Source organism: Nycticebus coucang, chromosome 21, assembly GCF_027406575.1.
Source record: "Nycticebus coucang isolate mNycCou1 chromosome 21, mNycCou1.pri, whole genome shotgun sequence".
Lineage (NCBI taxonomy): Eukaryota > Metazoa > Chordata > Mammalia > Primates > Lorisidae > Nycticebus > Nycticebus coucang.
The window spans coordinates 34,282,316-34,296,070 of record NC_069800.1 but is presented as its reverse complement, the minus strand read 5'-3'; the positions used below and the strand labels follow the sequence as shown (position 1 = coordinate 34,296,070).

General features: G+C 46.8%; 1 protein-coding gene across 1 annotated transcript in view; it reads right to left on the bottom strand.

Moving 5' to 3' along the window:
• The window catches only part of ADRA1D (adrenoceptor alpha 1D), a 30,826-nt gene extending 27,559 nt beyond the window's left edge, over positions 1-3,267 (bottom strand). Inside the window, exon 1 of the mRNA XM_053573957.1 lies at positions 1,832-3,267. Coding sequence (XP_053429932.1) covers positions 1,832-2,915 — 1,084 coding nt within the window. The 5' untranslated portion in view covers positions 2,916-3,267. The remainder of the gene's footprint in view (positions 1-1,831) is intronic.
• Positions 3,268-13,755: the final 10,488 nt, after the last annotated feature.

The window sequence follows — 13,755 nt, the reverse complement described above, 5'->3', positions numbered from 1 at the left end:
GGACAGTTACATTCAAATGTAACAACTCACTGAATTCACACACAGCCCTGTAGGTAGGCATTATTACTACCACCACCATCTCTATTTTATAGGTGAAGAAACAGGCGTGCAGGGATGGGGTGGGATGGGGAGGGGTGTTAAGGGATTTTCCTGAAGTTACACAGCTAGCAGGAAAGAGGCAGAGCTGGGATTAAAACCCAGGCCCTCTGGCACCAAAGCATGTGGTCCTCACTGCAGCATTTACATGCCAAGCATGGTGCTGAGTGCTGTGGATTCAGTGATGACAGGGGCGCCACAGCCCTGTCCTCACAGAGCTTCCAGGCCAGTAAGAGAAACCAGACACCAACCCAAGCCACACACACAGAAGTAATTATAACCGCCGAGCTAGTGGAGGAAGAGAACCTTGTGCTTCAAGGGAGGAACTAAGCAAAAGGACACGCGGAGACTGATGGGTCCAAGAAAGCTCTAAAGAGGGAACATTTCAGCTGAGGCCTAAAGGATACAGAGTTAGCCAACAGAGGTTGGGAAGGGCAGTTGAGACAGCAAGTACAAAGGCCCAGGGACAGGCAGGAGCTTGGGCAAGGACCCCAGAGAGGGCCAGAGGTGCTGGAGCATGCAGGGAACAGAGGGAAGAGCTGCATGGCTGTGAGAGGGTGGGGGAGAAGTGGCCCTCACTTGGGGCTTTCCTTATAGGGAGGGAGACCCCAGTTCTGGCTTGTGGTCCTGATGTAAATACTCATAGTGTCCCATTTTGATTTGGACAATAATAAAATTAAAGGTCACTGTCTCACAGGCGATGGCAGAGTCTGGATTTTGTTCTCAGGACAGTGTGAAAGCAATGAGGGAGTGTAGCCAGAGAGCATGACATGTCTCATTTATAATGCATAAAGGTCACTGTGACTGTGGTGTGGAGAGGACCTGCAGGGGCACAGGAGGGTGGCCATTGTCTCTTTCCTGACTTAGCTGAACAATGTGGAAGGAGCCGGGCCTGGGAAAAGGCAGGGGAGGACTTTGGGCTGGTGAAAGTGGAAGCCATGGGTGTGACTGTACAAATGTGTCCCAGGGATGCTGTTCCCCTGCCCCTCCCTGCCCTGGTCCAGGCCTCAGACCCAGACTCACCCCTTCTAAGAGAGGCATAGGAGGAAGCCTCTGAGAGCAGGTGCCCACCTCTCAAGACTGCAAAGCAGCTTGGGAGAACTAAATCACTTGGGGTATGTAAGAAATGACCGTTAGCAATAATAACTTTCCATTTGATAACCTGCCCTATACCTTTCTCTGTGCCCATACACAGTTCCCCTTCTTTCCTAGAGATTTGGAAAGGGAGAGCCCAGGGAGCTCAAATACACCAACTGGTTCTCAAAACCGGGCTGGCTTCCTAACGGAACGAGTGCTGGGTAGGGCAGGTGGCTTCTCCTGTCAGCTGCTGTACCTGTTGACTGGCTAGGGTTTGCTGCCCACGAATGGATGAGTACATGTGGGCCACCCCCTCTGCACCCCACCCCCGCCCCCGCCCAGGGATAAGTATATGGGGACACACACTGTGGGCAGATGCCCGCATAGATTTCCACAGTCTTTTATTTTTAAAGGGTCAGGAGCCTAAGCCCAGGGCTGGTAATAGAAGAGGGGAAGGACAGAAAAGTTAAACTCCGGTTGAGACAAAGCCAGCAAGCGCGAAGAGCCTCTAGTCGGCCCTGAGAAATGGTGGGCGCACAGCGGCCTCTTCCGAGGCCCCGACCTTTGGTGTTCAGGGGGAGGGTCAGCCAAATCTGGGGGCCAGGAAGGGAGTGTTCAGGGAGGAAGAGAAGAGGCTGGTGGGAGAGGGGTCACTCACCGAGCGGCAGGACGAAGAAGAAGGGGAACCAGCAGAGCACGAAGACGCCCACGACGATGGCCAGCGTCTTGGCCGCTTTCTTCTCGCGGGAGAACTTGAGCAGGCGCACGGAGAGCGAGCTGCGGAAGGTGTGGCCCTTGGCACTGCGCGTCCCGTGCGCCCCGTCGGCACCCGTGGACGCCCCGCGACAGTGGATGCGCAGCACCACTTCCGAGGCCTTGCCCCGCTCTCGCTTGACGCCCGCCTCGAGGCTGCGCGTGGTGCTGCGCGCGACTACGTACACGCGGCAGTACATGACCACAATCACCGCCATGGGCAGGTAGAAGGAGCACACGGAGGAGAAGACAGCATAGCCTGCCTCCTCCGTGATGCCGCAGCAGCGCTCGTCTGGGGGCACCGGTTCCTTCCAGCCCAGCAGCGGCCCTACGGACACCACAAGGGCCACGGCCCAGAGCAGCGCCAGGATGGCTGCCGCCTTGCGCTCGGTCATGATGGCCGGGTACTTGAGTGAGTGGCGCACGCCCACGTAGCGGTCCACGGAGATGGTGCAGAGGCTGAGGATGGAGGCTGTACAGCACAGCACGTCCACGGCGGCCCACACGTCGCAGAAGGCCCGGCCAAAGGCCCAGAAACCCAAAACCTCCATGGTGGCCGAGAAGGGCAGCACCGTGGCGCTCAGCAGCAGATCAGCCACGGCCAGGTTCACAATGAAATAGTTGGTGACCGTCTGCAGGTGGCGGTTGCAGGCCACCGAGAGGATGACAAGCAGGTTGCCTGCCACCGCCGTGAGGATGAACGCTGCCAAGAAGACGCCCACGCCCACTCCCTGCGCGCTCACCACCAGCCCCCCGACGGCCGCAGTGCCGTTCACCTCTCCGGCGGCGCCCGAGCTCCCCGGCTCCCCCGCGGAGCTCCGGTTGTCCTCGCCGCTCCCTGCGCCCCCCGGCACGCCACCCACTGCCGGGCCCTCCGAGGCTGCCGTGCCGCCCGCGCCGCCCCCGCCGCCGCCCGCGCTGGAGGTCCCAGCACTACTGTCCGGGTGAGGTCCCTCGAAACTGACGCTCAGGAGGTCGCGGAAAGTCATCTCAACGCGTGGCCGTCGGGGGCCGGACCCCGGCGCAAGATGAACTACTGGCTGGGAGGGGGACACGGGGCATAGCCGCGCGGCTCCGGATTCAGCCCGGTGCGCGGGTCCCGTCGGGGTCCTGCCCAAGTTGCTGTGATGCGGAGCGCGGCTGCCAGAGAGCGAAACTGCCCGGCCCCTGTGCGGCGCGAGTTCCCGGAGGCCGGCGGTGGAGCCGGACTGAAGAGCTGGGGCCGGCGACGCGCGCGGCTTTCTGAGCGTGCTCGGGCAAGCGGGCAAAGCGGCGGCTCCGGGGCCGGGCGGTGCAGGCAGCGGCCACTGCGGTGCTCCCAACTAGGCTCGGGGGGCGGGACGGAGGAGGGGCAGCGCCAGTGGGGAGGAGGGGGCGACGGAAGCGGAGGGAAGGGGCACCACGCTCCCCAAGAGAAGGGTTCCAGCTCTCAAGGCAAGCAGATGTGTCGGGGTTCAGAACGGCTGCGGCGCTGGTGAGCGCTGGGGTCTCGCAGCAGCCACCCACGCCTCACCGCAGGAGCCCACGCCCGCCCCCAGTCCTCGCGGTCCTCGTCATGCTCCTTCCCCAGCGTCTCCCGGACCCCCTCCCTTTTTGCCTTCAGCTGCCACCCTTTCCCTCCCACCCTCTTCCCAGCGTCTTGGTCACTAGTGGGTGCCCTTGGGCGCAAAGGGCGTAGAAGGCGCGATTCCCGGGTCCCTGGGCTCCCGGCTTCGGCCGCCAGAGAGCAGCAAGTGCATGAGATCTGCGGACTGCGGACCGACGCGCTGTGTAGTGGAGGGTCGCCTTTTGGGACTGCCTGGACAGATCTGCCGTACCGCCTTCTTTCTCTCAGGCTACTGGTCAGGGCAGGGTTTCAAACACCTCTACCCAGTGCGATGAGGTGCAGAGAACCCAGGAGGGAGCAGAAGCCTCTGCTGGGCTGAGGCTAGATATGATGGCGCAGACACAAGAGAATATGTGGATACAGCTCTAATACCCCCCATAAGACACATTGGTCTATGTATACCAACTTCTCCACTGTTACTTTACTCCGTATCAGATGTGGGAATAGCTTTCTATTGCTACGGTAAATGAGTGGGCTCGTTCTGGGGAGGGAGGGAAAGGCCACTTGGCAGAGTGGTTAAAAAGGAAGGGTGTGAGACAGTCTGACTCCAAGTCCAGTCTCTGCCCCAGATTAGCTGTTTGACCTCTTTGGGCTTCAGTTCCTCATCTGTAAAATGAGTGCGGGAGTAGTACTGTCCTGTCCATCTAGTGACACGAGGGTTAAATGAGTTAATATGTGGGAGGGCACTAGAGCAATGCTTGGGTTTGTTAACTGAGTAGGGCTTGGTAGGGCAGGGTTTGAACAGGCAGGACAGAGGGCAAGAAGGGTGTGGAGGCGGTATGAACCCCAGCACACAGGTGGAGCAGAGGTAATGAGGAGTCTTCCGCTGACCCGCAGGCCTGGGTAGGGAGAGAGACAAAGAGATCATTCTCTTAGCCAAATTAAAAATACTGGCTGCTGTCACACGTGGCAGGCACCCTGCTGGCTACATGCTGGATGACAGAGATAAGAGGAATTGCAGGGAGGATAATGCCACCTCATAGGTGCAGGCTGAGGGTGGTTTGAAGCTTGCCAGGGAGAAGAGCACCTGTTCGGAGAGGTGGCTGGGAGGGGATAGAGAACACAGGGCCTCAGGGCCCACTGGTTGTGGATGACACAGGGGCGGGATGTCTGAGAGTCCTAGATGAAAGGCTGCTTTGGAGAAAAAGCAGGAAATGGGAGAAAGGTTTCAAGAGGGGTAACATTCCTCCCCTTGCCCTCCTAGAGCCCAGAGAGCCAAGGCTGTTAAAATCATAGCTTAGAAACAGCTCTTCCAAGGCGCTTCTGCTCTCCATTAAATCTTCCATCTTCTGCTGAGGTTTTTGGAAACTTACCATAGCGAGTTGAAATGAAAGCAAGGTGTCTTCTGAGGATTAACTAGCAGCGGACCAAAAACAAAACCTTGGATTTGGGCTACTCTTTGAAGGGGAGGGACAGAGGACACCCAGAGGGGAGGCCAGGAGCCCTACCCGGGGGCTGTTTGATGGCAAGCTCAGTGTTCATAACTGGCTGCCATCTCATAGCATGGGGTATGCATAACCTTAGTGGTGTTCATCTCATTCTGGGCTTGGCCAGTTTTCTTTTTTTTGCTATTTTATTTATGTTTATGAAATTCTTTTTTTTTTTTTTTATTGTTGGGGATTCATTGAGGGTACAATAAGCCAGGTTACACTGATTGCAATTGTTAGGTAAAGTCCCTCTTGCAATCATGTCTTGCCCCCATAAAGTGTGACACACACCAAGGCCCCACCCCCCTCCCTCCTTCCCTCTTTCTGTTTCCCCCCCATAACCATAATTGTCATTAATTGTCCTCATATCAAAATTGAGTACATAGGTTTCATGCTTCTCCATTCTTGTGATGCTTTACTAAGAATAATGTCTTCCACGTCCATCCAGGTTAATACGAAGGATGTAAAGTCTCCATTTTTTTAAATGGCTGAATAGTATTACATGGTATACATATACCACAGCTTGTTAATCCATTCCTGGGTTGGTGGGCATTTAGGCTGTTTCCACATTTTGGCGATTGTAAATTGAGCTGCAATAAACAGTCTAGTACAAGAGTCCTTATGATAAAAGGATTTTTTTCATTACTGGGTAGATGCCCAGTAATGGGATTGCAGGATCAAATGGGAGGTCTAGCATGAGTGCTTTGAGGTTTCTCCATACTTCCTTCCAGAAAGGTTGTACTAGTTTGCAGTCCCACCAGCAGTGTAAAAGTGTTCCCTTCTCTCCACATCCACGCCAGCATCTGCGGTTTTGAGATTTTGTGATGTGGGCCATTCTCACTGGGGTTAGATGATATCTCAGGGTTGTTTTGATTTGCATTTCTCTAATACATAGAGATGATGAACATTTTTTCATGTGTTTGTTAGCCATTCATCTGTCGTCTTTAGAGAAAGTTCTATTCATGTCTCTTGCCCATTGATATTATGGGATTGATGGCTTTTTTCATGTGGATTAATTTGAGTTCTCTATAGATCCTAGTTATCAAGCTTTTGTCTGATTGAAAATATGCAAATATCCTTTCCCATTGTGTAGGTTGTCTCTGTGCTTTGGTTATTGTCTCCTTAGCTGTACAGAAGCTTTTCAGTTTAATGAAGTTCCATTTGTTTATTTTTGTTGTTGTTGCAATTGCCATGGCAGTCTTCTTCATGAAGTCTTTCCCCAGGCCAATATCTTCCAGTGTTTTTCCTATGCTTTCTTGGAGGATTTTTACTGTTTCATGCCTTAAATTTAAGTCCTTTCTCCATCTTGAATCAATTTTTGTGAGTGGGGAAAGGTGTGGGTCCAGTTTCAGTCTTTTACATGTAGACATCCAGTTCTCCCAACACCATTTATTGAATAGGGAGTCTTTCCCCCAAGGTATGTTCTTGTTTGGTTTATCAAAGATTAGGTGGTTGTAAAATGTTAGTTTCATTTGTTGGTTTTCAATTCGATTCCAAGTGTCTATGTCTCTGTTTTTGTGCCAGTATCATGCTGTCTTGAGCACTATGGCTTTGTAGTACAGACTAAAATCTGGTATGCTGATGCCCCCAGCTTTATTTTTGTGACAGAGAACTTGCCTTAGCTATACGGGTTTTTTTCCAGTTCCATACAAAACGCAGAATCATTTTTTCCAAATCTTGAAAGTACGATGTTGGTATTTTGATAGGAATGGCATTGAATAGGTAGATTGCTTTGGGAAGTATAGACATTTTAACAATGTTGATTCTTCCCAGCCATGAGCATGGTATGTTCTTCCATTTGTTAATATCCTCTGCTACTTCCTTTCTGAGGATTTCATAGTTTTCTTTATAGAGGTCCTTCACCTCCTTCGTTAGGTATATTCCTAGGTATTTCATTTTCTTTGAGACTATGGTGAAGGGAGTTGTGTCCTTAATTAGCTTCTCATCTTGACTCTTATTGGTGTACACAAAGGCTACTGACTTGTGGACATTGATTTTACATCCTGAAACATTACTGTATTTTTTAATGACTTCTAGGAGTCTTGTGGTTGAGTCTTTGGGGTTCTCTAAGTATAAGATCATGTCGTCAGCAAAGAGGGAGAGTTTGACCTCCTCTGCTCCCATTTGGATTCCCTTTATTTCCTTGTCTTGCCTAATTGTATTGGCTAGAACTTCCAGCACTACATTGAATAGTAAAGGTGACAGAGGACAACCTTGTCTGGTTCCAGTTCTAAGAGGAAAAGCTTTGAGTTTTACTCCATTCAGTAAAATATTGGCTGTGGGTTTGTCATAGATAGCTTCAATCAGTTTTAGAAATGTGCCACCTCTACCTATACTCTTCAGTGTTCTAATTAGAAAAGGATGCTGTATTTTATCAAATGCTTTTTCTGCATCTATTGTGAGGATCATGTGATCTTTATTTTTGCCTCTGTTAATATGGTGGATAACGTTTATAGACTTGCGTATGTTAAACCAGCCTTGCATCCCTGGGATGAAGCCTACTTGATCATGATGAATGACTTTTTTGATGATAAGCTGTAATCTATTGGCTAGAATTTTGTTGAGAATTTTTGCATCTATGTTCATGAGTGAGATTGGTCTGAAATTCTCCTTTTTGTTTGGGTCTTTTCCTGGTTTTGGTATCAGGGTGATGTTTGCTTCACAGAATGTGTTGGGGAAGATTCCTTCTTCCTCAATTTTTTGGAATAATTTCTGCAGTATAGGAATAAGCTCTTCCTTGAAGGTTTGATAGAATTCTGGTGTGAAGCCATCTGGACCAGGGCATTTTTTGGTTGGAAGATTTTTTATTGTTTCTTTGATCTCAGTGCTTGAAATTGGTCTGTTCAGGAGCTCTATTTCTTCCTGGCTGAGTCTAGGGAGAGGGTGTGATTCCCAATATTGATCCATTTCTTTCACATTGTCAAATTTCTGGGCATAGAGTTTCTGGTAGTATTCAGAGATGATCTCTTGTATCTCTGTGGGATCAGTTGTTATTTCCCCTTTATCATTTCTGATTGAGGTTACTAGAGATTTTACTTTTCTATTCCTCATTAGTCTGGCCAATGGTTTATCTATTTTATTTATTTTTTCAAAAAAACAACTCCTTGTTTCATTAATTTTCTGAATGATTCTTTTGTTTTCAATTTCATTGATCTCTGATTTGATTTTGGATATTTCTTTTTCTCTACTGAGTTTAGGCTTAGATTGTTCTTCTTTTTCCAATTCCATAAGATCTCTTGTGAGATTGTTGATGTGCTCTCTTTCTGTTTTTCGAATGTAGGCATCTAAAGTGATGAATTTTCCTCTGAAAACTGCTTTTGCAGTATCCCACAAGTTTAGGTAGCTTGTGTCTTCATTGTTGTTATGCTCAAGGAAGTTAATGATTTCCTGTTTTATTTCTTCCTGCACCCATCTGTTTTTCAACAGAAGATTGTTTAATTTCCATGCCTTTGGGTGGGGTCGAGCATTTTTGTTAGAGTTGAGTTCCACCTTTAGTGCCTTATGGTCTGAGAAGATACAAGGTAAAATTTCAATTCTTTTGATTCTGTTGATATTTGTTTTGTGTCCCAGGATATGATCAATTTTGGAGAATGTTCCATGGGGTGATGAGAAGAATGTATATACTTTATCTTTGGGATGGAGTGTTCTATATGCGTCTATCAAGCACAGTTGTTCTAGGGTCTCATTTAAACCTCTTATATCCTTGTTTAATTTCTGTTTAGAGGATCTGTCCAGCTCTGTAAGAGGAGTTTTAAGGTCCCCTGTTATTATGGTATTATCAGATATCATATTGCTCAGACTGAGTAAGGTCTGTTTCAAGAATCTGGGAGCATTTAAATTGGGTGCATAAATATTTAGAATTGAAATGTCTTCTTGTTGTATTTTTCCCTTGACCAATATAAAATGACCATCTTTGTCTTTTTTGACTTTAGTTGCTTTAAAGCCACATGTATCTGAAAATAAGATTGCAACTCCTCTTTTCTTCTGAATTCCATTTGCCTGAAAAATTGTCTTCCAACCCTTGACTCAGAGCTTTAATTTGTCTTTTGAAGCCAGGTGTGTTTCTTGCAGACAGCAAATGGATGGCTTGTGTTTTTTAATCCAGTCAACCAATCTATGTCTCTTCAGTGGGGAATTCAAGCCATTAACATTTATTGAGATAATTGATAAGTGTGGTAGTATTCTATTCGTCTTATTTTGTGAGAGTCCATTGCTTAGTTTTATCTTTTGCATCAGTGTGGAGGTTAGGTTCTGTCCTTTAATTTCTGAGTTCTTACTTTGCTGCTGATCCATTGTGGTGGTCAGTGTGCAGAACAGTTGAAGTATTTCCTGTAGAGCTGGTCTTGTTGTGGCGAATTTCCTCAATGTTTGTATATCCGTAAATGATTTGATTTCTGTGTCAATTTTTAAGCTTAGCTTAGCAGGGTACAGAATTCTGGGCTGGAGATTGTTCTGTTTAAGTAGATTAAAGGTAGATGACCATTGTCTTCTTGCTTGGAAAGTTTCATTAGAGAAGTCTGCGGTCACTCTGATGGATTTGCCCCTGTAGGTCAACTGGCGCTTACTCCTGGCAGCTTGCAGAATCTTTTCTTTTGTCTTGACTTTGGACAGGTTCATCACAATGTGTCTTGGAGAAGCTCGGTTAGAGTTGAGGCGACCTGGGGTCCGATAGCCCTCTGAAAGCAGTGTGTCCGAATCTTTGGTGATATTTGGGAAATTTTCTTTTATAATATTCTCTAGTATGGCTTCCATTCCTCTGGGGCATTCTTCTTCCCCTTCTGGAATTCCTATAACTCGTATGTTGGAATGCTTCATAAAGTCCCATAATTCTGACAGTGAACGTTCTGCTTTCTCTGTCTTCTTTTCTGCCTCTTTTACTATCTGAGTTATCTCAAAAACTTTGTCTTCTACCTCTGAAATTCTTTCTTCTGCATGGTCTAACCTGTTGCTGATACTTTCCATTGCATCTTTAAGTTCCCTAATTGACTGTTTCATTTCCTTCAGCTCTGCTATAGCCTTTTTATATTCTTCATATCGTTCGTCTCTTATTTGATTCTGTTTTTGAATTTCCTTTTGGTTATTTTCCACTTTATTAGCAGTTTCCTTCATTGTTTCCATCATTTCTTTCATTGTTTTCAACATGTGTATTCTAAATTCCCTGTCATTCCTAACATTTCTTTATAGGTGGAATCCTCTGCAGTAGCTACCTCATGGTCCCTTGGCGGGGTTGTTCTGGACTGGTTCTTCATGTTGCCTGGAGTTTTCTGCTGATTCTTCCTCATGAGTGATTTCTTTTATCTGTTTCCTTGCCCTAATTTTCCTTTCACTTCCTCTTGCTCTTTAAGTTCTTGTGCCTGTGGACTAAGGTTACAGGACCAGAAGGGTGAGAAGGTTGAAGAGCAAAAAAGGGATGAAAGAAAGGAGGACCGAGTGATAAGAAAAAAAAAAGAAAAAAAGGGAGAGGGGGTGGGTAAAAGGAATATTGACAAAAAGAAGAGAGGCACACAGAAAGAGGGAGACAGAGCAATATAGATGTACAGTAGGGTACTTTGATACAACCTGAAAAAAAAAAACCACCTTCTGGGGGTGCCCAGTTGCGTGGTTCCCTTGAGGTCAGCAGCTCTTTGCTAACCTGATCAGACACAGTACCCCACCTCCACCAAGTAGAGAGGAAAGACAAAAATGCTATAAATCAAACCAAAACAAGCAAACAGAAAACTTTACGGGATAAAATTGGGTGGAAAACCAAATAATAGTGGTAGAAACACTAACAAAAATGAAGTTCTAATTATTGAAATAGGCAGCAGTTTAATTTTAATAGGCAGTTTAATTTTTCTAATTAAACTAGAAAAATTGAGAAAGAAAAAGCATCTGTACGGAAAAGGTTGAACTTAAAAAACAAAGCAACAATCAACAAAATAAAAATAAACAAAAAAAACAACCAAACCAAAAAACAAACAAACAAAAAAAAAACACAACCAAAAACAAAGCAGTTTGTATATGTCATTGAATATTGTCTGGACAACACGTGGTCTTCTGGGGTATGAGACGTTAATCACAGTTCTGATACGACTGGAGGCTGCTAGTTTCTCAAACCCCAGCAGGTAGACACCCTAAATCTCTCTTCAGCCCACTTAAAAGGCACTTTGAACTTGTTCACTTGCTGAGCAGAAACTTTCCCAGGGAAGTGCTTGTCGCTGGAATCACTGCTGAAGTGGCTATCCACTTACCCTGTGTGCCAAATCTGGTGTCCCTCTGCCCCCGAGGGTTAGGGTTGCAAGGCGGCTCAGACCCCACCCTTAGGCTACTCAGTCGCTGGGTTACCAGCTCCCACCCAATTCTAGCTCTGCGACCCTGAGGGCGGAGCTTGCTGGGGCTGATCGCTCACAATGGCTGCCTGTGACCTGGAGCCAAACACTATTAGCTCCATCTGGCTCAGCGGCTCAGACTGGGGCCCTAGACAAAGGCCAAAGTTCTCCGCACTTCCGCTCTGGCTCTCCCCAAGGCAGTTCAGCTGAGTGCCAAGTCCAAAGACACCAAAACAGTTCACAGGTAAGGCCTTTCTGGTTTGCAGTGCTGCTACTGAACTTACAGTTGCGGCGGGTTTGGACGGATTGAACACACGCAACCACTTCCCGGTTTTCCGCTGTTTTAGTCCTCCTCTTGCGGTCCAGAAGTCTCTCGCTGACTCCCTGTATCCTCTCCAGGGTGATGATAGGCAGATCCCACCAGCCAGAGATGCCTGGAGTCCTATCTCCCCAGACTCGCGGTGCCCAGATGCAAGGAAGCTGTTACTCGGCTGCCATCTTACTCCGTCTCCAGGGCTAATAATGCACTCCAAATGAAGATCATTGAGCACCCGGGCTTGGCCAGTTTTCAAAGAAGAATGGGAATAGGAGACATAGTTAAACCTAAGGCTGGGGCTGGGATGCTAAGGTACTGCTTGACCAGTGTCACACAGAGATCTATGACTAATTCTGGTCTGGAGAGCCAACAGGAGGCTGGCTGGAGGTGTCCTTGCCAGCAGGATGAGGAGGAGTTGTGGGATAGCATGTCTGGAAGAAGATAGGGCAGTTTTACTTTATTTCAGGTCTTGGTGGTCCTCATAAGGTCTGCACGAGGATTCCAGAGATTCTGGAGCTCTAAGGGAAGGAATGTGGAAGGGCTTATGACATGAAAAAATGAAGGAAGGGGTTGTGAGCATGTGCTGCTGGCAGGAGCAAGGAGGGACAGAGCTTCCTATATATGATCATTTTTTCTTCTAAAAATAATTCTTTGAAGGCTCACCAGTGCTTTGCATTAAGTCCTTCGCATGCATAGTCCTGTGGGACTGTACTTTTTCTTCTTTCTTTTGTTTTGAGTGGGGATGCTCAAAGTAATTCATTTGGAAGGGGACCCCAAGAAGCATGATGAAGTGATTGTTTCTTTAAAAAGGATGCTGCTTTGAGACTGGGCCACATGGGACTCTGGGATTTATTGGGACTATAAATGAATGAATGTAAGTCAAAGGCTTTTGTTTCTGAAATGATTCTCGCAAAGGATTTGTGTTCTAGAATCATACATATAAGTTGAACTCTGTCCAAAGTGACATCCTATCCCTCACTGAATGCCAGGGTCCAGGGTCTAGAAACCAAGACTCTCAGGCATATCCCTACTGCATTTCAATCTGGAGTCTGTTCCCTTCCAAACATCCTTAAGGACTTCCTGGAGGAAGTGAATTTCAGGGTGAGTTTAAGTGTCCTGTGTCAAGAATTATCTTTCATTCCTTAACATTCCTTACCTTGACCTGGTCTGTGGAAGTGGGACCATCATTCCCAAAGACATGTTGGAGGGCTTTCTGTAAGTGCCTGGCTCTCAAGAGAAGAATACTGTTGGTTAAAGTATTTGTTACATGGTGGTAAAGGAGAATGGGTGGGGCTGGTGTTGGCTTCCCTTGTGATATGATCTGAACTGCTTTTCCCTCACTCTACCCTATCAACCATTCACTGAACTCTCCCTGTGAAAGCTAAGCCTCTTTGAGGCCAAATGTGTATTTTTTCTTAAAAAATTTTATTTTATTTTATTAATATTAATAATACTATTATTTTTAATTGTTAAATCATAGCTGTGTACATTAATGTGACCATGGGGCACCATACATTGGTTTTAAAGACCGTTTGACACATTTTCATCACACTGGTTAACATAGCCTTCCTGGCATTTTCTTAGTTATTGTGTTAAGACATTTATATTCTACATTTACTAAGTTTCATTATGTACCCTTGTAAGATGCACCACATGTGTAATCCCACCAATCACCCTCCATCTGCCCATCCTCCCCACTCCCTCACCTCCCTTTCCCCCTTCCCCCTATTCTTGGGTTATAACTGGGTTATAGCTTTCATGCAAAAGCATAAATTAGTTTCATAGTAGTGCTGAGTACATTTTCTTCCATTCTTGAGATACTTTACTAAGAAGAATATGTTCTAGCTCCATCCATGTAAACATGAAAGAGGTAAAGTCTCTTTCTTTAAGGCTGCATAATATTCCATGGTGTACATATACCACAATTTATTAATCCATTCGTGGATTGATGGGCACTTGGGCTTTTACCATGACTTAGCAATTATGAATAGGGCTGCAATAAACATTCTGGTACAAATATCTTTGTTATAATGTGATTTTTGGTATTCTGGGTATATACCTAGTAGAGGAATTACAGGACTGAATGGCAGATCTATTTTTAGATCCAAAAGGAATGTATTAATTTGCATTCCCACCAGCAGTGTAGAAGTGTTCCCTTTTCTCCACATCCAC